Here is a 23,663-nt window from a genome sequence, read left to right on the forward strand (position 1 = left end):
GTGAGGGGCTGCGGCATTAGGGATGCAGGGTCGGATACTAGGGAGGGGGCTAGAACTCGATCTAGTAAGGGCTGTTTAATTACTACTGTGGGTGGGAGGGGCAGGTATGGTGGAAGCAGGGGGCCATATCATGTTTCAGGAGTGCGCACTCTCTATCTTCGAGCGATTGCGCACTCCGGTCCCCAATGCTTTTCTCGTTCCCCAGGTAGCACAGACTCTCAGGGCCTGGGCCGCCGGCTGATGTTGTGCAACGCCAGGTCCGTGGTAAATAAAGCCCCCCTCATTCATGATCTTATTCAAGAGGGGTGAGCGGACCTGGCGGGTATCACGGAGACCTGGTTGGGTCCGGAAGGGGGGGTGCCCCTTGTTGAAATGTGCCCACCAGGTTTCCGGGCATTCCATCAGCTGAGAGCCCAGGGTAGGGGCGGGGGGGTGGCAGTTATTATTAAAGAAAGTCTATGTCAGAGGGAGACCACTGTACCTCAGATAGCCGGATGTGAGTCCCTCCCCGTGAAGTGGGGCCGTGGGGTGCAGATGGGCCTGCTGATTACGTACTTGGCTCCCTGCTGCGTGGCAGCGTCCCTGCCCGAACTGCCTGACATGATAGCCGGGGTGGCAGTTGATACCCCCAGGCTTATGGTTATGGGGGATTTCAACCTGCCATCTGTTGGCGAAACGTCTATGGCGGCTCGGGAGTTCATGGCTTCCATGACGGCCTTGGACCTGACCCAGTTAGTTCATGACCCTACTCACATGGGGGGGACACACTCTGGATCTGATTTTTGTCTCTGGTCAGTGGCAGAGTGATCTGGAAATAGGGGATTTAGTCATTAAGCCCTTGTCATGGTCTGATCACTCTCTCCTTTGCATGGACTTTCAAACCGCTACCCCTCGCCACAGGGAGACGGAGCCGACTAGATGGTTCCGTCCCAGGCGCCTGATGGACCCTGACAGGTTCCTGACGGAGCTTGGGCCATTCCCTGAGGCACTGGCTCACGGCACGACTGAAGAACCAGTGGCGGCCTCGGATAGGGTGGCCACTGGAGCTTTGGACCGCGTCGTGCCTTTGCGGCCTCTGACCCAGTGTCGATCTCAGCTGGCTCCCTGGTTCTCCGAGGAGCTGAGAGAGATGAAGCGCTGGAAAAGACGCCTGGAGAGCGATTGGAGGGCCAGCCGCTCCGAATCTGACCGAACACTGGTGAGGTCTCATATTAAGATCTACCTAGTGGCGATAAAAGCGGCAAAATTTAATTATTTTTCCGCTCTTATCGGGTTTTCAGAGAACTGCCCAGCAGCCCTGTTTAGGGTGACCCGCTCCCTCTTTCAACTGGGAGCGAGGGAAGACCCCTTACAGGGCAGGGCTGAGGATTTTGTGCAATTCCTGCATGACAAAGTCACTCAGATTCGGGAAGGCTTGGACTCTGATTGGGTAGATTCAGATGGGGTGATGGAGGTGGGTCTTGAGAATGTTATCTGGGAGGGGTTTGACCCTGTGACTCCCGAGGACGTGGACAGGATTCTGGGTAGGCTAAGCGCTGCCACATGTTTATTGGACCCGTGCCCCTCCTGGTTGGTGCTGGCCTCCTGGGCGGTTACACGAGGCTGACTCCAGGGGATTATTAATGCTTCTTTGAGTGAGGGTTTCTTCCCTCCCTCTTTGAGAGAGGCGGTGGTGAAGCCCCTCCTCAAGAAGCCTTCCCTGGACCCGGATATATTAGTGAACTATCGTCCAGTCTCCAACCTTCACTTTGTTGCGAAGGTTGTTGAGAGTGTGGTGGCGTGACAACTTCCCCAGTACCTGGATGAAGCTGAATATCTAGACCCGTTCCAGTCGGGCTTCAGGCTGGGGTACAGCACAGAAATGGCATTGGTTGCATTGGTTGATGATCTCTGGAGGGCTCGGGACAGGAGTTGTTCCTCTGTCCTGGTCCTATTAGACCTCTCAGCGGCTTTTGATACCATCGACCATGGTATCATGCTGCGACGATTGAAGGGGTTGGGAGTGGGGGGGCACTGTGTTGCGGTGGTTCTCCTCCTTCCTCTCCGACCGTACGTTTGTGTTGGCAGGGGGTCAGAGGTCGACCTTGAGGTGCCTTGTTTGTGGGGTGCCGCAAGGGTTGGTCCTCTCGCCCCTTCTGTTCAACATTTATGTGAAGCCGCTGGGCGAGATCATCCGTGGTTTCGGGGTGAGATTCCATCAGTATGCTGACGACACTCAGCTGTACATCTCCACCCTGGACCATCCCAATGATGCCCTTGACATGATGTCCCGGTGCCTGGAGGCCGTGCAGATCTGGATGGGGAGGAACAGGCTCAGACTCAACCCTTCCAAGACAGAGTGGCTGTGGTTCCTGGCGTCCTGGTATAGTCAGCTGGCACCATCGCTGACTATTGGGGGTGAGATCTTGGCCCCCTCAGAGAGGGCTCGCAACTTGGGTGTTCTCCTGGATGCACGGCTGTCTTTGGAAGAGCATATGATGGCTGTGGCCAGGAGAGCTTTTTATCAGGTTCGCCTGATATGCCAGTTGCATCCCTTTCTGGACCGGGATGCCCTGCACACGGTCATTCATGCCCTCATCACGTCACGTCTGGACTACTGCAATGCTCTCTACATGGGGCTCCCCTTGAAGAGCACTCGGAGGTTCCAACTGGTCTAGAATGCAGCCGCGCGGGTGATTATGGGGGCGACTTGTTGCACTCATGTGACACCTCTCCTGCGTGAGCTGCACTGGCTCCCAGTGGTCTTCCGGGTGCGATTCAAGGTGTTGGTTACCACCTTCAAAGCGCTCCATGGCTTAGGACTGGGGTATTTACAAGACCGCCTTCTGCCATCGACAGCCTCCCACTGGCCAACTCGCTCCCGCAGAGAGGGGCTCCTCAGGGTGCCGTCGGCCAAACAATGTCGACTGGCGACACCCAGGGGGAGAGCCTTCTCTGTGGGGGCACCAGCCCTCTGGAATGAGCTGCCCCTAGATGTACGTATGATCCCCGACCCACACACCTTTCGCCACGCCCTGAAGACCCTTTTATTTCAACAAGCCGGGCTGAATGTGAATTTTAAATGGGTGTATGTTAGTTTTAATTTTTGGGCCAAATTTTTGTATATCCGATTTTAATGGTTTTTTAAATTTTGTAAATTATATGTGTTTTAGTATGGCTGTATACCGCCCTGAGTCCTTCGGGAGAAGGGCAGTATAGAAATCTAATAAAAGTCAAAGTCAAAAGTCAAAGTCAACGGAGTCACTGACCAACTGACTGACCTGATCGAAGCTGATCCCAGTGTAGGGGAGACTGCGGGGTTAGTTTGGCCAGGCAAATTATCCTACCCCCCCTTCACTATCAAAGTTGATCCTGGCAGCTGCGCTGCAATGTAGAAGCGGGAAATGGAGCAGACAACACAAGGGAAGGAGGTGCACCAGGGAGAAGAGAGGGCCGCTCTGTTGCCCGTTTGCCATTGCAGCACCGCGCTGCACCGTTTGCCCGACCCAGCACCAGCCAGGGGCAGTCCCAGGGAAAGGCCAGTGAGCAGGGCATGGAGGCACTGGTGCCACCCAGGGCCAGCCTTAGATCTGCGCTGCCACCTTGGCCCCGCCCCATGGGCGTGCACACAGGAGGCTCCAAGCGTGCGAGGGCTGGCCTGGCCTGGCATCCTGGGTGAAGGGCAGCACTCAGCAAGCAGTCCCCAGGGACGCCAGGCCCTGCACGCTTGCCTCCTCCTGTGCGCACGCCAAGGGGGCAGGGCCAAGGTGGCAGTGCGGATCCCGGGCTGGGCCTGGGCGAGGAACCAGAGAGTAGCCAGACAGCAGCTGGGAGCAGCCAAGGCAAGATACGGAATGGTTGGGAGGGGAGGGGCAGGGCCAGTCAGCAATTTAACAACTGGTTCGGCTGAAGTGGGGAGAACTGGTTGAATCCCACCACTGCTTATAACCAGTTCTTGCATTCTGGTAGTCGGGTGATCGAAATTTGAGCACTTGGCAACCAGCATTTACAACGGTTGAAGCATCCCGGGATCATCCCAGGATCATTTGCGACCTTCCCAATTGGCTTCCGACAAGCAAAGTCAAAAGGAGAAGCCGGATTTATTTTTATTTTTATTTATTTTTATTTTATTTGTATTTCATCAAGCATGTATTTTATGACAGATATAAGTGTAAACATAATTATAAATACATGAAATGGATATGAATAAAAGGAAACATTAGGACAGGGACGGTAGGCATGCTGGTGCGCTTAAGCACACCCCTTAAAGACCTCTTAGGAATGGGGTGAGGTCTACAGTGGACAGTCTAAGGTTAAAGTTTTGGGGATTTGGTGAAGAAACCACAGAGTCAGGTAGTGCATTCCAGGCATTGACAACTCTGTTACTGAAGTCGTATTTTCTGCAGTCTAGTTTGGATTGATTTACCATGAGTTTGTATCTATTGTGTGCTCTTGTATTGTTTTGGTTGAAGCTGAAGTATTCATTGGCTGGTAGGACATTGTAGCAGATGATTTTATGTACTATGCTTAGGTCAGACCGAAGATGGCAAAGTTCTAAGTTTTCTAAGCCCAAAATTTCAAGTCTGGTGGCATAAGGTATTTTGTTGCGAGTGTTGTGACTCCGACCCCCGAGCCCGTCTTATTGGAGGGAGAAGACTCCGAAAGTGAAGGAGAGGAGTTGGCAAGGCCTCTCTCTCCAGGACCCTCCTCTCTGGCAATGCCTCAGGTGTCTTCCGAAGGAGAAGAGATAGGCCAGGAGCCAGGCACTTCTGAGCAGCCGCAGTTAGACAGCGACGGAGATAAGTCTTGGCTGGATTCCCGACAGCGTCGGAAAGACAAGCGCGCGCAGCAGAGAAGGAGGCATGCCAGAGATTAAGCTGAGTCACTGGACCACACCCCACAGGGGATAAAAGGGGGTGTGGTGGCCATTCAGGCTTTGTGACGGACAAAACGGAAAGCTAGCAAGTCATTCTGCATTTCTGGAACTTTGTTATATGCTCTGCTTGGATTGATTTTTTGGACTGGACTTGATTATTCTTTGGCTTTTGTGGACTTTGATGTTTTCGGTCGGAGGAGATAAACCTCCCTTTGTAAGTAAAGACTGTTGGCAAGCAGCCACTGGGTTGCTGCCAATTCTGTTATCAAAGGAAATTCTTGTCTGCTGGTTTATGTTAACTCTTGGTCGACTGCTGGTGTGCGTGTGTGAGACGGGGACAGAACAGCGAGCAGAGGAGAGGAGGACTCTTCTCGTGAAATAGCTCTGGACTTGTTCGACTGTATTAATGTCTGATATGTAGTGCGGGTTCGAGACAGATGAGCTGTATTCAAGAATTGGTCTGGCAAAAGTTTTGTATGCCCTAGTTTGTAGTTCAATATTACCGGAGAAGAAGCTATGCAAGATTAGGTTAACAACTCTTAATGCTTTTTTAGCAATGCTGTTACAGTAAGCTCTGGCACTTACATCATTTGAGATGAGTACTCCAAGGTCTTTGACAGAGTGAGGGTCATCTGTTAGGTTGTATCCGCCCAGCTTGTATTTTGTGTTCTGATTTTTTTTTGCCAATGTGTAAGACAGAGCATTTCTTGGTTGAGAATTGGAGTTGCCAATTGTTTGACCATTCTGACACATAGTCAAGGTCTTTTTGTAGAGTAGCAGCATTGTCAGAATAGTTTTATATCATCAGCGAAGAGAACGCTGTTGCTTATAATATGATCGCAAAGGTCGTTTATGTAAAGTATAAAGAGTGTGGGTCCTAAAACACTGCCTTGGGGGACACCACTGTTAACAGGTGCAGGGTTAGATAAGGCGTTCCCTATTTTGACTACTAGTTGCCTGTTTGATAGGAACACAGCTATCCACTTATTCAGGAATCAGGAAATGCCATAAGATTTTAGTTTTAGAAGTAGCTTGTCGTGTACCTCTCAGCTCCTTCTCTCGGACAGAGCGAATGCAGCAGGAAAACACAGCAGGACACATTTATCTGGGTTGTGATCCTGGTTTAATGCTGTCAATAGCTCCGAGACAACGCTGAGCCCAAACGTTTCAAAGTTGGCGCTACGAGCATTCGCCTCGTAGCGCCTTTTATCGCGCCGCCCCACCCCGCCTCATTGGTCAGGTAGCCGCCCGTCAGCTGGAGATTATCTATTCAGGCGCCACCCCTCCACAGCAGCAGCGTACCAGCATGTCCTTATCGGCAGCCTTACAAGGTTTCTTCGCCGCGTTTCCGTCACCGGCTCAACTTGTTGGCTCGACTCGTTCGTATCCATCATCGGTGTCACAGCAATCAACACCCGGTTCCTATCCCCGATGCACCACGGCCCCGAAACCGGCCGCCTATCCCTAGTGCTCCCACCACCAGCCCCGTGAGGTATTGTTTGCTCTAGCCCGTCATGTCGGTCTGTATCCTCCACCGTTCCTCTGTCCTGTTCTTGCATTGTCGAGCAAGGTATCGGGCTCGACAGTACCACTGAATCGAAGGCTTTACAGAAGTCTATATAAATTGCATCTGTTGATTTACCCTGGTCGAGTTTTGAAGTCCATATGTTTTTGCAGTGTAATAGTTGCAGATTGCAGGACAATTTTTTTCTAAAGCCAAATTGCTTGTTAGAGTTGTTAGTCTCTAAGTAGAGGGTAATGGATTGGTTTATGATTGATTCCATGACTTTGTAGGTGACACAAAATGAGATTGGTCTGTAATTATCAACTAGGCTGGGGTCACCCATTTTGAAGATAGGGATGACCGTGGCTAGTGACCATAAGTTAGGTAAGGAGCTGGTTCTGAAAGATATTTCATAGATTATGCTAAGTGGTTCTGCTATGGTGGTTGAGAGCTTCTTTAGGAAGTAGGCACATAGTCCATCAGGGCCAATCGATAGAGATGGTTTTAGGTTGTGTAGTGCCTTTTCAACAGCATCTTTTGTGTGATTCACTTAACACCTAAACTGATTCACTAAACTAGTGTGGCAGAAAAGGACATAGAATTGGGCTGAACTCATTGAACAACCGTTTTGCCTAGTAATGTAAATTCTGGTCCCAACCGTGGTTGTAAGTCGATTACCTGTAGTCAAACTTTCTGCATTCATTCTGTAGGAGAATCTGGCCTGGGAAAATCCACTCTCATCAACAGCCTTTTCTTGTCTGATCTCTATAAGGACCGAGTGCTTCCATATGTGCAAGGTAAGAGCAGAGCTGATGATTTGGGGAAGATGGGCCTGGAGGAGTAACCTGATTAGGAAACCTCAGTGTTGCTCCTGCTTTCCTGTTTTCTGCTTCACAGCCAGGATCCCCCAGACTCTGGAAATTGTCAAACATGCAGTAGATATTGAGGAACAAGGAGTGAAAGTCAAGCTGACGGTGATTGATACTCCAGGACTTGGGGATGCAATAGACAATATGGAGTGGTAAGAGGCACCTACAGAATAATAAAGTTGGAAAGGACCTGGGAGGTTTTCCAGTCCAACCCCCTGCTCAAGCAGGAGACCCTATACCAGTGGTTCTCAACCTTCCTAATGCCACGACCCTTTAATACAGTTCCTCATGTTGTGGTGACCCCCAACCAGGGGTGGGTTCTAAATTTTTTTACTACCGGTTCTGTGGGTGTGGCTTATTTTGTGGGCGTGGCTTGGAGGTCATGTGACCGGGTGGCCATGGCTATGTGTACAGAGACTACTCAGAGGGCTAAAAAAAGTCATTTCTGACAGGTCCTCACACTTTTGACTGGTCCTCACACTTATGACCATCCTCACATTTATGCCTGTGCAGCATTCTTAACAACCATGTCACTCATTTCACAACTGCTTCTCTTCAACATGGATAGGATAAGATAGGGCAAAAAATGTAAAATGTGAGGATAGTCGTAAGTTTGAGGACTGGTCAAAAGTGCGAGGACCAGTCAAAAATAACTTTTTCAGCCCTCTGAGTAGTCCATATGCATAAAAGGATACAGCAATAGAGAGGGATGAAGGAAGGGAAGGGAAATTAGAGTAGGAGTGAGGGTAAGAGAGGGAGGAAGAGAGGAGGAGAAGGAGAAAGAAAGAGGAAGTAGGGAGAAGAAGAAGAGGGGGGGAAGAGAAAGTAAGTAAGAAAGAAAAGACAGAGGTGGTAGGTTTGAGGAGAAAGATTGCTGTACAATAAAAAAGATGAAAGGGAAGAAAGCCAACCCCAAACAAATATAAAGATATTAAGATAAAGAATGAATTGTTAAACTTTAAAGAATAAAAGAGAACAAATAGCAATAAATAGCAATAATTAGAAACACACATACAAACATACAACGTATTTTCTTTGAACAGAGTATTTGGCCGGTTCACAAATTTAAACAGTTGTAGGAGGTTAGCACCCACCGCTTTCTTAGAAGAATGAAATATTTTGGGAAATATTAAAAAGGCAGAATATTATATTTCCCTGGATGAGAAATGGAGAAGCATATTTTACAGACAAAGCAGCTCCCACCTTCCTGCCCCCCACCCTTTGTTAATGTGCCAGAGGCATAAAGTCAATCCTTTGTCAAAGGACATTTGCAACACAATAGCAACAGAAACTAAGACAATGGGCCCCATCAAGCCATGTGATCCTGTCCACCATTAAACATCTTTCCAAGCAGTCTCCATGTTTCCAGTGTCTTTTTCCCCACTTGGAGCAGAACCCAGAAGGATATTTCTTCCAACACAGTATTTAGTCATTTCAATTAAATTTACAATTTCTATATTTCCTTTTTACCATATTTATTCCTCATCTATTTTTTTAAAAAAACCAATATTACCCTTCATCCTCATCTCTAATCTTAATCAAATTCAATTTTTCCCTTCTATTCTATACTATATCCCTTCGCATTGTCATCTATTTTTATATCCATCCTCACATTGGTTAATTATGTAATACAGTTGTTTAATACAAATTCAACATTTTAATATAAATCAATTAGTTATATAACTATCTTTTTTGTATATTAATCAATATGAACATGAATATTCCAATTATTTCCATGCAATCCAATTTCTTACACATCAATTAATTATATTTACCAATAATAATAAACCAAATAATTTGCCCCATATATTCCTCCAAACCACAACTTAACCAATTAATAGTATCTCAATTATTACAATTCCCTAGTTAAATAGAGCTTTTTTTCTTTTGTGTTTTAAAAACTTGAACCTCCTCTTTTGCCCTAAATTTCCCATTGTTTGCAGTTTTGCACTTACCTTTTTTGGTGAGGAAAAAGAAAAAGAAATATCTCTGCCTCATTTTGTCACGTTGCAGCCTGCTTACTTTCAATTTCACTTTTTCAGCATTGGTAGAGGGGAAAAAAATCTGCTCCAGGAATTTACCTCTTTGCAGCTAGCTCTTTGAAGCCCCGCGGCAAGAATTTAAACAGGTTTTTTTTCCTCTAGCCATCAGCTGGGACTCCGGAGGCAGCAATAGATTGGGAGTGGGCGGGGTAAGCGAACGGCGACCGGGCGATCCAGCAGAGGCAGAGGGTGAGGGTGAGTGAAGGCGTGGGGGGGGGCGAGAGAGGGCTTTGGCGACCCCTGGGAAATGGCCGTTCGACCCCCAAAGGGGTCGCGACCCCCAGGTTGAGAACCGCTGCCCTATACCATTCCAGACAAATGGCTGTCCAGTCTCTTCTTAAAAGCCTCCAGTGATGAAACACCCACAACTTCTCAAGGCAAGCCGTTCCACTGGTTGATCTCATTGTTAGGAAATTTCTCCTTACTTCTAGGTTGCTTCTCTCCTTGATTAGTTTCCATCCATTGTTTTTGTCTTGCCTTCTGGTGCTTTGAAAAATAGATTGACCCTCTCTTCTTTGTGGCAGCCCCTCAAATATTGTAAAACTGCTATCATGTCTCCCCTAGTCCTTCCTTTCTCTAGACTAGCCACACCCAATTCCTGCAACCGTTCGTCATATGTTTTAGTCTCCAAGCCACTAATAATACATGGCTTCCTCCATTAACTCTGCTTGTCGGAAGCCAGCTGGGAAGGGTGCAAATAGTGCACATTTTTTTTTTTTAAATTATTTATTATTTTTAAAACAAAAACATAAAACACATCTTTTCAAAACGAAACTTTTGCTCCGGTCACAAATTAATACCAATCACTAACAAATCTTAATTTTCAATTAACACAACTTAATATTTTACACAAATATTTCCCTCAGATCTGTCTATTTAACTATGCCATTATCCCCAAAAACCCGTTACTTAAATCTTAAATCCTAACCACTTATCATTCCATTTTTTTCTTTCATTTGCTTAGATGGATATATTTTAACAATATAAGTCATACAATTATGATAAACATTCTTAAAATATTTAATTTCAGCATACTTGTTTTATTTTTACTATTAAACTCAAAATTTATACTCTATTACTATTATTAAACCTAACTTATTCACTTTACTTTAACTGTCACTCTCAACATACACCTCCTCACTTTAATTATCCCACCTAATTTTATATTTTGCTAAAAAACCCAGCATTGTTATCTTTATCTTTGTTGTTAAACCAATCATTTTTATTTCTTGGCTGTTAAACACAGCATAGCCAATTTGTTTTTGGCTGTTGAACACAGCATACCCATTTTTATTTTTTGGCCGTTACACAGCATGCCCATTTTTCTTTGGCTGTTAAACACAGCATATTCATTTTTATTTTTTGGCCGTTACACGGCATATTCAGTTTTGTTTTGGCTGTTACACAGCATAACCATTTTGTTTAGCTGTTCAACACAGCATATTCATTTTTGTTTTCTGGCTGTTACACAGCATATCTATTTTTACTTTTTGGCTGTTAAACACAGCATATTCATAGTTGGTTTAACTATTGATCCCTACTTAATCCTTTCTTTGTTGTTTCCATCCATCTATGCATTGCTTATTTTCACTTGATCATATTTATCTTTGTCCTTTTTCATAGCATTCATAGCATTTTAACAGTGAGACATAGTTCTTGCTTAAAACATATCTTTAGATGTAATTATAAATTCCTTTTAACATTTTCATTTAATCATATTTATCCTTATTCTTTTTCCTAACATTTTAACGTTAAAACATAATTCTTGCTTCAAACATACCTTTACATATACTTATTAATTCCTTTTAACATTCTTAATTTCTATAGAAACCTCCCTTTTATTATTACAATCCACCTTTATTTTATTTTTGATCACATTGTCTTCATTTCCTCGCCTGCAAACGTATATTTCCCTCCATTTTCCAAATTTTTAATTTTGTTCTCCATAAATCAGATTAATTCTCTTTCTTATTTTTATTCCAGATATAATGTATCAAATCTCTTTCTTTTGAGCCTGCGCTTAATCCTTCTTCTGTTCTTGCGCCAGTATTTGAGTTATTATTATTTCAACTATAGGAGTTCCGTTGTAGATTCCTTTTCTTTTCACCAAAATCAAGCTGCCTGCAGACAGGAAAAAAAAATCTTCCTCCACAGAATCCAGTAACTTTTATCTATAAAGCTCAGAGTTTCCCATAACAAAGAGAAGTTACAAAGTTCCTCTTTAGGCCAGATGGTGTCTCTCTATAATCCACATTTTCCAGAACGCTGCTACTACACTCCAGCATTGGGAAAATCCTCTTATCTGACAGCAACTGAGAGAACTTTTTTTCACTTATCTTCCCACTCTGTGCTCTCTCCACGCCCCCTTTTGCACCCGAATCCCCAGTCTTTCTCTCAGTTGCTGACACACTGGGAGGATTTTCTCTGTGCTCTGAGTGTTGCGTTAGGCCTTTTGGTTATTTTTGATTAGCCCCCTTTTTTATTTTTACTTCTCCTTTTTCGGTTGAGTTAGTTTTCTTTGATTCCTGGAGTCAATCAGCTGCTCGCCGGTTTTGTGCCCAGGGAACTGGGTCGTGCCGGCTTTCGCGCATCTGCGCCTGCTGCTGCCGGCTTCTGTCCCTGCGGGGCGGATCTGGTAAGGTATTTCTATCGCCGGGGAGATCGGGGCTGAGCGGATCGCTCCCCGACTCCCGTGTGGAACAGCGAGCCGGAACGGAGGTATTTCAAGTGCGGCTACCGGCTCGCTGTGTTTAGTGGCGTGATTCTCCAGCGGCCGTCCCGTCAGGCTTCTGCGGGCGGCGCTGTGACTGGCGGCGTTTCTCTACGGCCTCGAGGATTCAGCCGTAAGTGATCGCTGGGGGGGGTGTGGCGTGGCTGTCGGGGCTCGCTACCCTCCCGTCGTACCTAAGCCGCCCGGTTTCCAGCCCTGATTGGCGTCCGCGTGTGAGCGGCGCCAGGGGGAAAGCGCTCCGCCATCCTTCAAAGCTCGGGCGGGCCGTCATTTTACAACTACGCCACCAACTTGCGGCCGCCATTTTGAACCATTAGGGCGGCCGCCATTTTGAAATCTCGTGGCAGCGCGGACCCTAATTAGAGGGCCGCAGCCTTACTCCGAGGTCTGGCTGGCTGAGTCTCTGTCCCGTGCTGGGCATTGACTCGGAGGAGAAAAAAAGGGGGGGAGCGTTGCCAGTTTATCGCTCACCCCTTTGTTTGCAGCCTCTAGTGCACGGCTTTCCCTCTACCTGGGCAGAGACAGGGGTGCCCTTGTGCTTAGCGTGGCAGGAGTGCCAGCTCTGCTTGTTGGGGCATAGTGCATTGCCCAGGGCAGTAGCCAGAATATTAATTCATCTGTCTTTAATCAATTAAGCAATCATTCAATTAATTATTCTCAAGCAGATATCTATTAATTACGCAATCAAAGCAGCCAGTCATTCAATCAACCAATTAATTAATCAAACAAGCATTCATCCAATCAATTAATCAATTAATCAAGCAAACTGATTTCTGTCAATCAATCAATCATTATTTATTATTACAACTTCATCTGTCAATCAACTGTTTAATACTTCTATTCTGCTTGGGGCATTCTCACCATGGCGGACTGCTCGTTCTCCTCAGACAGTGATCAGGAGGTCAGTCCTGTCAGATCTAAGTCCCGCAAGAAACAATCGGGCAAACGCTCTGCATCTGGTGGTCACAAGTCCCGCCACTCTAAGACCTCCTCTGCCGCTGATAAGGATGCTCTCAGGCGTCATAAGGCTTTGGAGAAACGATGCGAGAAGGCCAAGCAGGCGTCAGCTTCTTTAGTCCGTGATGATGCGGGATCCGCCCAACAGTCTGTTCCTGTTCCTGACCTTTCGGAGCGGAGAGCGGTCCAATCCGGTTCCTTGGCTTGGCAGAAGGGCGTGTCCCAGTCGATGCCTGATGTTTCCTCAGCGGGGTTGGAGGCCTTTCCGCCCCCTCGGTGCCAACCTTCGGCCACTTTCACGCCTACAGCAGCGGGACTCCGTGAGGTGGACAATCCTCCGCCTCCGTCTCAGTTCGACTTCCAGACGATGTTGTCAACAGCGTTGGCCTCTATTATGGCGGCCGGAGCGCAGACAGCGGCCCGGACATCAGCGGCGGGGACTTCAAGCACGTTGGCCTCTTCAAGCTCTCGCAGGGCTCGATCCCCCTCGCCTCGTGAGTCTGTTTCGTCTGAGGACTCGTGCCATGATGAGGAGGGCCCCGACGACCTCGAATTCTCTGAGGATGAAGGTCTGGTACCTGACACTCCAGCCTTCACGGGCTTGTTTCGTCCCTCACTATTTAAGTCCCTCCTTCACAAGGCTCGCTTGACTACTAATTTGGGTTCGGTGGGAGCACAACCACCGACAACCCCGTCTGAGACCGGTCCTCATGATGCCCTGTTTAAGCAAGTCAAGCAGGAGAAGGACTTTATTCCGTGCCCTCAACTGTTCGCGGATGTTCTGCAAGCGCCTTGGGCCCAACCAGGGTCGTCCACTGCTCCAAGCAATTTAGATAAGAAACTGTTCTGTGCGGCGCCCGAACTTGAAGCCATGTTGGATGTGCCCACAGTGGATGCACCGGTGGCGTCTCTCACTTCGCATTCGATGGTCTCATCTGATCCGCTGGAGGGGCTCAAGTCGGAGGACAGGCGCACTGAATTGGCCTTTCGTAGGTCTCATCAAGCCGTGGCCTGGACTGTTAGAACTGCCACGGCTACTTCATTCTTCAATAGGGCCTCTTTGATCTGGTTGCGCCAACTTCAGGAACGGCTCCCTCCAGAGGATACCCGCTTACGCCACAATATTAACAAGATTATTGCAGCCACAGAGTATTCGGCGGATGCTTCGTTGAACTCTGTCAAGTTTGCATCGCGGGCGTTAGTGACTTCTGTCACATCGCAATGCCTTTTCTGGCTACGGCCGTGGAAAGCTGATGTGAAAACCAAATGGAAGTTGGCGGCGGCCCCGTATAAAGCCCCGAACCTGTTTGGCACGGCATTGGAGCCGATTCTGGTGGAGGACAAAGACAAACGCAAAATTATGCCCTCGTCCTTTCGCAGACAAGACAGGCGTTACACCCCTTACACGCAACATCAGCCATTTCGTTCCTACTCGGGGCAGGGAGGCCCCTCGACTTACCGGCAGTCGTTCCAGACTCCAGAACGCTTCTCTGACAGACAGCGTTTCAGAGAGCGTGGCAGGTCACAGTCCTCCTCCAAGCGCCCCTATCGTGGGTCCACTTCTAGGCCCTTCAGACGGGGCAAATGACTCACCGACTCCGGGGCCAGTGGGAGGACGTCTCCGGGCATTTCGTCATCGGTGGGCCCGGTCCACTCCGGACGAGTGGGTGCGTCGCACTATTTCGGAGGGCCTCGCAATCGAATTCACGGATCGGCCCCCACGACGGTTCATCCGGTGCCCAGTTCCACTGTCCACAGACTCTCGCAGCCTGATGGTGAAAGAGATAGCACACCTGCTGGAGATCCGCGCGATAGAACCAGTTCCGTTGGACCAACAGGGGACCGGCTTCTATTCGATACTGTTTTTGGTTCCCAAAAGTTCGGGAGGGGTCAGAGGCATTCTCAACCTCAAGGAGTTGAACCGGGCGGTACGTTACCGTCGTTTCAAGATGCATTCTCTTCGGTCCATTCTGGCTTCTATTCGCCAAGGGGACCTGATGCAGTCGGTGGATTTGCGAGAGGCTTACCTGCATGTTCCAGTGCTTCCTTCGCATCGACAGTTTCTGCGATTCGAGTATGCGGGCAGGCATTACCAGTACTGTGCGATGCCGTTCGGTCTTTCCTCGGCTCCCAGGACTTTCACCAAGCTGGTGGCGGTAGTGGCCGCGTCTCTCAGTACCGTTCCGGTGAGGGTGTTATGTTACCTGGACGACATTCTAATCCTGTCTTCGTCCAGGGCACAAGCGGCGCAAGACAGGGTCAGGGTGCTTTCGGCGTTCCGAGAGCACGGATTCTCCATCAACTTGGACAAGAGCCAGCTCGTCCCCACGACCGCAATTCTACACCTCGGGACCCTGATAGACTCCGAGAAGGGTCAGGTTTTCCTGTCTTCAGAGCGGGCGAAAAACATCAAATCGCTTGTGGGCCAAGTACTGACCCGGAGGAAGGCTCCTCTATTGACGCTGTCACGTTTGTTGGGGAAGATGGTCTCGTGCTTCCGCATTGTTCCGTGGGCACGCAGACATTCTCGTCCACTGCAATGGCTTCTTCTTCCGTTCCAGAGAACAGGCAGTTCCAACTCCACAAGGACAGTGTTCGTGCCTCCGCGAGTCAGACTGTCACTGAGTTGGTGGAAGTCGTCGGCCATCCTGCAAGGTTGCAGTTTCCTGGAACTAGACCGGGTCGTGATCACCACCGATGCCAGTCTCCATGGCTGGGGAGCTCACCTGGGGGCCCAGGTGGGCCAAGGACAATGGTCTCCAGAGGAACATGCACAGAGCATCAACCTATTGGAACTTCGAGCCATTCGCCTCGCCCTTCTGCATTTCCGGACGCTGGTTTGGGGTCGTCATGTCCTGATTCTCACGGACAATACATCTGCCAAAGCGCACATAAACCGGGAAGGGGGGACGAAGTCACAGACGTTGATGCTCGAGTCGACACGTCTGTTCAACTGGGCGGAGAGGAATCTGGAGTCCATCCTCGCAGACCACATTTCCGGGAAAGCCAACACACGAGCGGATTGGCTCAGCAGGGAAGTGATAGACCAGGCCGAATGGCAGCTACTTCCCAGTCTATTTCAGGAGATTTGTCTTCGCTTCGGACGGCCTCTGGTAGACTTGTTCGCCAGTCCGACCAACGCCCAGCTTTCCCGGTTCATCACCCGGTATCCGACTCCAGCGGCAGAAGACACAAACGCTCTGCGGTGTCGTTGGCCAGCGGGTCTACTGTATGCCTTCCCGCCCGTCACACTGATTCAGCAGGTGGTTCGCAAGATGATAGCGGAGAGGGCGGAGATGTTACTGGTAGCTCCACATTGGCCCCGCAGGCCGTGGTTCGCGGATCTTGTGGAGTTTTCGGTGACAGACCCGTGGGTGATTCCTCCACATCGGATCGTGCTGTGTCAGGGGGCCATTCGTCATCCCGAGCCCCAGTGGCTGCAGTTGGCCGTCTGGCATTTGAGCGCGTCCTCTTGAAGAAAGGCCGTTTGCCGGATACGGTGATTGGTACGATTCAGTCGGCCCGTCGACCATCCACGACGAGGATCTACGAAGCCTCGTGGAGAGCCTTTTGCCGTTGGTGTGCGACTGCTCATGTGGATCCTACGTCTGCAACGGTTCAGGATGTCCTCATTTTTCTACAGGCGGGTTTGGAACGGGGTTTGTCTCCCGCCACTCTCAGGCGCCAGGTGGCGGCCCTGGCCACTGTGTTATCCTGTCCACCGTATACTTCCTTGGCTCATCACCCGTGGGTGAAGGGGTTCCTTCATGGAGCTACGAACCTGAGACCGCCTACGGTTCATCGTTATCCCTCTTGGGATTTGTCTTTAGTTTTGCAGGCTCTCACTTTGTCTCCGTTTGAGCCGCTGGGTTCCACTTCACTTAAGTTTCTGTCGTTCAAAGTTGCCTTTCTCCTGGCGATCACATCGACTAGACGCATTTCTGAGCTCGCTGCCTTATCTGTCAGGAAGGACTTGTGCATTTTTCATGCTAATACTGTGGTCCTGAGGATGGATCCTGCGTTTTTGCCCAAAGTTAATTCGTGGTTTCACCGGGCGCAGGAATTAGTGCTTCCGGATTTCTGCCCGTCGCCAAGAGGTTCTTTGGCACACTCTGGATGTGCGCAGGGCGTTGAGACGTTACATGCGTAGGACGGCCGAGTTTCGGAAGACGGAAGCCCTGTTTGTTTCATTCCATCCTGCATCCATGGGTCAGAAAGTGTCGTCGACCACGATTGGTCGTTGGATTAAGGCCTGTATTGCTGCTGCTTATGAGAATCAGCGTCGTCCTGTTCCTGGGAACATTTTGCCTCATTCTACGCGGAGTGCGGCTACTTCAGCAGCCTGGGCTACCCAGGCTTCTGTGTTGGACATCTGTAGGGCGGCTACTTGGACTTCTTTGTCGCCTTTCATAAGACATTACCGGATTGATGCCTATGCTTCGGCTGAGGCGTCTTTTGGGCGACGAGTTTTGCAAGCAGTGGTGTCTGGGTCTTCTGAGTTGGATAGTGTTTTGCCCGGCCCTGAAAGTTAGGCTTGGGTATGTCCCAATGCTGGAGTGTAGTAGCAGCGTTCTGGAAAATGGACATTGGCTTACCTGAATGTCCTTTTTCGGAATGCTGCGTATACACTCCATTTCCCTCCCTTTCTTTGTTTGTTTGCTTGTGGTGGTTTTGTGTTAATAAAATTTGTTGTAGTTCACCTGTGGTGTCTTCGTTCAAGACTGGGGATTCGGGTGCAAAAGGGGGCGTGGAGAGAGCACAGAGTGGGAAGATAAGTGAAAAAAAGTTCTCTCAGTTGCTGTCAGATAAGAGGATTTTCCCAATGCTGGAGTGTATACGCAGCGTTCCGAAAAAGGACATTCAGGTAAGCCAATGTCCATTTTCCATTAGTCATGCAAGACTCCATTTTACTATTATATAACCACCCAATTTATTTATTTATTTATTTATTTTTTTAATTTGATTTATATGCCGCCCTTCTCCGGAGACTCAGGACGGCTTACAGTGCGTTAAGCAATAGCCTTCATACTTTTGTATATTTATACAAAGTCAGCTTATTGCCCCCACAAACTGGGTCCTCATTTAACCTACCTTAGAAAGGATGGAAGGCTGAGTCAACCTTGAGCCTTGGAGAGATTCGAACCAGCAGTAAATTGCAGGCAGCTGTGTTAATAACAGGGTGCTTTAAACCACTGTAGTACCAAGGTTCTTTCTTCTTCTTTTAATTCTTCTTCTTTTAATAGCCATCGTGGCTATTCATATCAGGCGGAATCTCTTCTCACCGACGACTCCGTGTGGAATGAGGAGGAACCTGAAGAGATTGAACTGTCTGAGGACGAGGACCTTGCTCCCGATAGGCCTTCCTTCACGGGCCTCTTCCGCTCTTCCATGTTCAAGTCCTTGCTCCACAAGGCCAAACTTACCACAAATATGGGCATTTCGAGCACACAGTCATTGCAACAGGCGGACCCTCGACCCAATGACGACTTGTTTCAGCTGCCCAAGCCTGAACAAGACTTTATTCCATGCCCTGAACTGTTCACGAAGGTGGTCCAAAAATCATGGACCCAACCGGCTTACATTTCGGCTCCAAATGGCTTGGATAAAAAGTTGTATTGTTCGGACCCTACCTTACAAAATCTGATCCAGCTTCCTACAGTGGATGCCCCTGTGGCTCAATTAACGTCTTCTTCCGTCATCTCCAATGATGTGCTACACGGTCTCAGAACGGAAGACAGGAAAGCTGAACTGTCTTCCGTACTACCAAGAGCCTTGGTAGTACAGTGGTCTAAAGCACCCTGTTATTAAGACCAGCTGCCTGCAATTACTGCAGGTTCGAATCTCGCCAGGCTCAAGGTTGACTCAGCCTTCCATCCTTTCTAAGGTAGGTAAATTGAGGACCCAGTTGTGGGGGCAATAAGCTGACTTTGTATAAATATACAAAAGGATGAAGGCTATTGCTTAGCACATTGTAAGCTGCCCTGAGTCTCCGGAGAAGGGCGGCATATAAATCAAATTAAAAAAAAAACTGTCTTTCTGTAAGACGCATCAGGCGGCAGCCTGGGCCATCAGGGCGGCAACATCTACATCCTTCTTTGCTTGCGCATCTCTTATTTGGTTGCGCCAACTGCAAGAGCAATTACCACCTGATGACAGTAGGCTCCACCAGGACATATGTGATACACAGGAAATACCTGTCACCCGGAAAATAATTGACAGAGAGTTGAAAGATGAGACAAGGAAAAATTTATTTCTTTGCAAAGGTCCCTCTCAAAGTGAGAGAGCAAATTACATATCTCTCTCACCGTCTTTTATACAATTTTAGGTTACATCGTACAGGATACAAACCAGGATACAAGCATGTCCCTTGAGTACAATTTCAGACTTATATGTAATATCAGCATATGCGTACTTCCCCTTCTTAATGAGGGCAAAATGACCTGAAAGCATATTTCCTGCCAGATAAACACATTCTCAAGAACACAGGAATTACACAGTTCCTTTCTCATGTTCTTAAATGTCAGCTAAATTATATAATCAGGTTATACAGAGTAAAATAAAGCCTTGACATGATTTTAAAATGGCGTATCTTAGGCTATACTTTTTTACAGGAATAATCCTAATTTCTTTATTTCTCACAACATAAATAAAATAGTGGCAGCCACTGAATATTCGGCAGACGCATCCTTGAATGCGGCCAAGTTTGCTTTTAGAGCTCTTGTTTCTACCATCACCTCTCGGCGCCTCCTTTGGCTTCGCCATTGGAGGGCCGATCTCAAATCAAAGTGGAAGATGGCATCTGCTCCCTACAAGGGTTCCTTTCTCTTTGGAGATGCTTTGGACCCGATACTAGTAGAGGATAAGGATAAACGTAAAATTATGCCGTCCTCCTTCAGACGACAGGATAGGAGATATGCTCCTTATTCCCAGAGACAGCCCTTTCGGACTGAGTCTGGACCCAGCGGGTCCTATTTTTCTAGACAATACTCCCAGGGCTTCGATCGGTCTTCTGACAGACCTGTCTACCGGGATCGGGACAGAGGTCAGCACAACGCCAGGCTGATCGTTCAGAAGGGGCAAGTGACTACCACGCAAATCTACCCATTGGCGGTCGTCTCATCCACTCCTTACCCCAGTGGGAATCCTCCACAACCGACGCTTGGGTCCTCCAAACGGTGAGGTTTGGCCTCACGTTGAACTTCCTTTCCAGCCCTCCGAACCGCTTCATTTCATGCCCAGTATCGGGCAATCCAGAGAAGAGGCGACTGATGGACACAGAGGTTCAACATCTGCTCGACATCTGCACCATCGAACCTGTGCCAGTAGAACAACGGGGCTCCGGGTTCTATTCGCTCCTCTTTCTCGTGCCAAAGTCTTCCGGGGGCTGGAGGGGGATCTTGGACCTAAAGGCCTTAAACAAATTCATCAGGTATCATCACTTCAAAATGCAGTCCCTCAAGTCGATTCTGCAGGGCATCCGACGGAGGGACTTTATGACATCAATCAACTTCAAGGAGGCTTATCTGCATGTCCCGATTCGTCCCTCTCATCGACGATTCCTGCGGTTTGCCTACTCAAACCGACACTTCCAATATCGGGCCATGCTGTTTGGCCTATCGTCCACCCCTCGGACCTTCACAAAACTGTTAGCGATGGTGGCTGCCTCCCTACGGCAGATCCCAATCAGAGTAATGTGTTACCTGGACGACATCATCATTCTGTCTTCCACACGGAATCTGGCTGTGGTCGAGTTACGGACTGTGTCTCGTCTCTTGCAACAACACGGTTTTTCCCTGAACCTAGACAAGAGTCAGCTCCTGCCCACCACCCGCATTCTCCACCTTGGAGCTGTCATAGACTCGGTCAGTGGCCATGTATTCCTGTCTCCTGACAGGATTCACAGCATAAGATCATTAGTGACTCAGGTGTTGTCGCTCAGATCCGTTCCCCTGATCATATTGTCCCAATTGCTCGGCAAACTAATATCATGCATCGCAATTGTCCCATGGGCCCGTCTCCACAGTCGACCACTTCAGTGGTACCTTCTGCCTTATCAGAGGTCTCACTGGGCCAGTTCGAACGCCAAGGTAGTCCTCCCGGTGGCAGTCCACTTGTCCCTGAGGTGGTGGCTCTCGCCAGCCATAAGGAAGGGCTGTGTCAGCATTCCAATTTATGATCTCCTCCAGCGCTGACATGAATGAGAGAGGGAGAAGCTTTGCTTTAATTATGAGATGAACTTTTACCTAGTTTCCTGCTTTTTAGTAGATAGTGTTACCTGGGTGACAGAGAGAGGGGGGAATTCCTGTGAATAGAGAGTGCTTGGGACGGAGAGATGGATCTGCACGATGGCCAATGAGACATTGGGGTTGAAGAACGGAAAGGGAGGGTGTGGAAGGAGGTGCCAGTTTTGGCTGCACAAAGAGTTCAGGGATGTCGTTCTTTCTATTCTTAAATAAAGAAAAGATTCATCAGAGACCTTGCGTTTGAGAATGAAGTTTATTTAAGATAGCAGCGAAACCTGACAGGCTGTTAATTTCAGGAACCCATCCGGATTACCATCACGTCGCTCAGGGTCGCTGGTCCACGCGGGAGTTATAACACGACATAAACTGGTTGGAGCTACGGGCGGTCCACCTCGCCCTGCGCCATTTCCAGATCTCTGTGATGGGGCATCACGTGCTGGTCCTTACGGACAATATAACAACGAAAGCACACGTGAACAGGGAAGGCGGAACTCGTTCCAGACTCCTAATGGACGAGGCGATAAGGATGCTGAATTGGGCGGAGAAGCATGTTCTGTCACTGACGGCGGAACACATATCCAGCGCAGACAACATCCAGGCGGATTGGCTCAGCCGGACCCAAATAGATCAGGCGGAGTGGCAACTCCATCCGTCACTGTTCCAGGACTTGTCGAGGAGATTCGGTCTCCCAGCTGTCGACCTCTTTGCTCACCCGCTGAATGCACAACTACCCCGTTTCTTCTCCCGGCTCTCCTGTCCCAGAGCAGAGGGTTGCAACGTACTTCGAAGTGTGTGGCCCCCAGGGCTCCTCTATGCTTTCCCCCCTCTGCTGCTCATCCCGTGAGTGATTTGCAAGCTGTTGGCGGAGAAGGCGGATCTCATCCTGGTCGCTCCCAATTGGCCGCGTCGACCCTGGTACGCAGACCTCTTGAACCTGTCGGTGGAGCACCCCTGGCACATCCCCAACGACAAGATATCTCTCAGTCGGGGTCATACTGCACCCAGAGCCGCAATGGTTGCATTTGACCGTCTGGCGTTTGAGAGGATCCGTCTAAGAAAAGACAACATCCCGGCGCATGTGATTCACACTATGCAATCCACCAGACGCCCTTCTACAAATCGTATCTACGACGCCACCTGGCACTTGTTCTGTTCCTGGTGCTCCTGGACTCATCGAGACCCTACGACAGCGTCTGCCTCTGATGTTCTTGTATTTTTGCAGGACGGTTTAGACAGGGGACTCGCCCCTAACACTCTGCAGCACCAAGTGGCAGCCTTGAACACTGTTTTGTCTATTGACAATGATCGGCCTTTGACTCAACACCCCCGAATACGGACCTTCTTGAGCGGGGCATTCAATCTCCGGCCAGCTACAATCCACCGATATCCAACGTGGGACCTTTCATTGGTCCTTAACGCTCTGATGTCACCTCCATTTGAGCCTCTGGCGTCGATTTCACTTTGGTTCCTGACACTCAAGGCCGCCTTCCTTTTGGCGATTACCTCGGCAAGAAGGGTCTCTGAATTTGCAGTGTTGTCAGTGCGGGTCGACCTTTGCATCTTCCACCCTAACAAGGTGGTACTCCGAACAGATTGCTCCTTTCTGCCCAAGGTAAACTCTCCATATCACCGAGTGCAGGAGTTGGTTCTACCTGACTTTTGTCCGGACCCTAGCCACCATCTCGAACAACAGTGGCATACCTTTGACGTTAGGAGGACCCTGCGTCAGTACATTAAACGGACATCATCCTTCCGTAAGTCTGAAGCCTTATTCCTGTCCTTCAATCCATCTACGTTGGGCAGGAAGGTCTCATCGTCCATGATTGGTCGTTGGATTAAGGCCTGCATTGCGACGGCGTATTGCACCCATAAGAAACCACTGCCGGGGAGAATCTTACCTCATTCCACCAGAAGTGCGGCTACATCAGCTGCTTGGGCTACCCAGGCATCCATCACAGACATCTGTAGAGCTGCGACGTGGACTTCCTTGTCACCGTTTATTAGACACTACAAGATAGACTCCTTTGCCTTGGCTGAGGCATCCTTTGGTCGCCGTGTGCTGCAGTCGGTTCTTGCTTATTCCACCCGGGATTACGCAGCCGCCCTCCCGTCATCTGACTAGCTTGGGTATATCCCAACATTTGGATTCTCCAAGCAGCGTGCTGGAGAACGGACGTTGACTTACCTGAACGTCCCTTCTTGGCGCGCTGCTGGAGAATCCAACCCACCCCTTCGGCTGTGTTCTGTGGGACCGGGTGGTTTTACCTTCTTTGTTTGTTTGGCAGCACCGTCCTCTCTTTGTCTTCGTGAATAAACTGGAGCTCAGCCGAGCGAAGGAGGAGTGGCCAAGGATGTTTCTTAAAGAAACATTCACCCAGTCTAGCAATCAAGATGAATATCCCAACATTTGGATTCTCCAGCAGCGCGCTGAGAAGGGACGTTCAGGTAAGTCAACGTCCGCT

General features: G+C 48.9%; 1 protein-coding gene across 1 annotated transcript in view; it reads left to right on the forward strand.

The window, feature by feature from the left end:
- The first annotated feature begins 534 nt into the window (after positions 1 to 534).
- SEPTIN1 (septin 1) overlaps positions 535 to 23,663 on the forward strand; it is a 79,498-nt gene continuing 56,369 nt past the window's right edge. The window contains 5 exon segments of the mRNA XM_070944749.1: positions 535 to 731; positions 901 to 1,168; positions 3,461 to 3,521; positions 7,070 to 7,156; positions 7,257 to 7,380. Coding sequence (XP_070800850.1) covers positions 535 to 731; positions 901 to 1,168; positions 3,461 to 3,521; positions 7,070 to 7,156; positions 7,257 to 7,380 — 737 coding nt within the window.

This window comes from Pituophis catenifer, unplaced genomic scaffold (assembly GCF_029215685.1).
Source record: "Pituophis catenifer annectens isolate HBS135680 unplaced genomic scaffold, rPitCat1.0.hap2 SCAF_5, whole genome shotgun sequence".
Lineage (NCBI taxonomy): Eukaryota > Metazoa > Chordata > Lepidosauria > Squamata > Colubridae > Pituophis > Pituophis catenifer.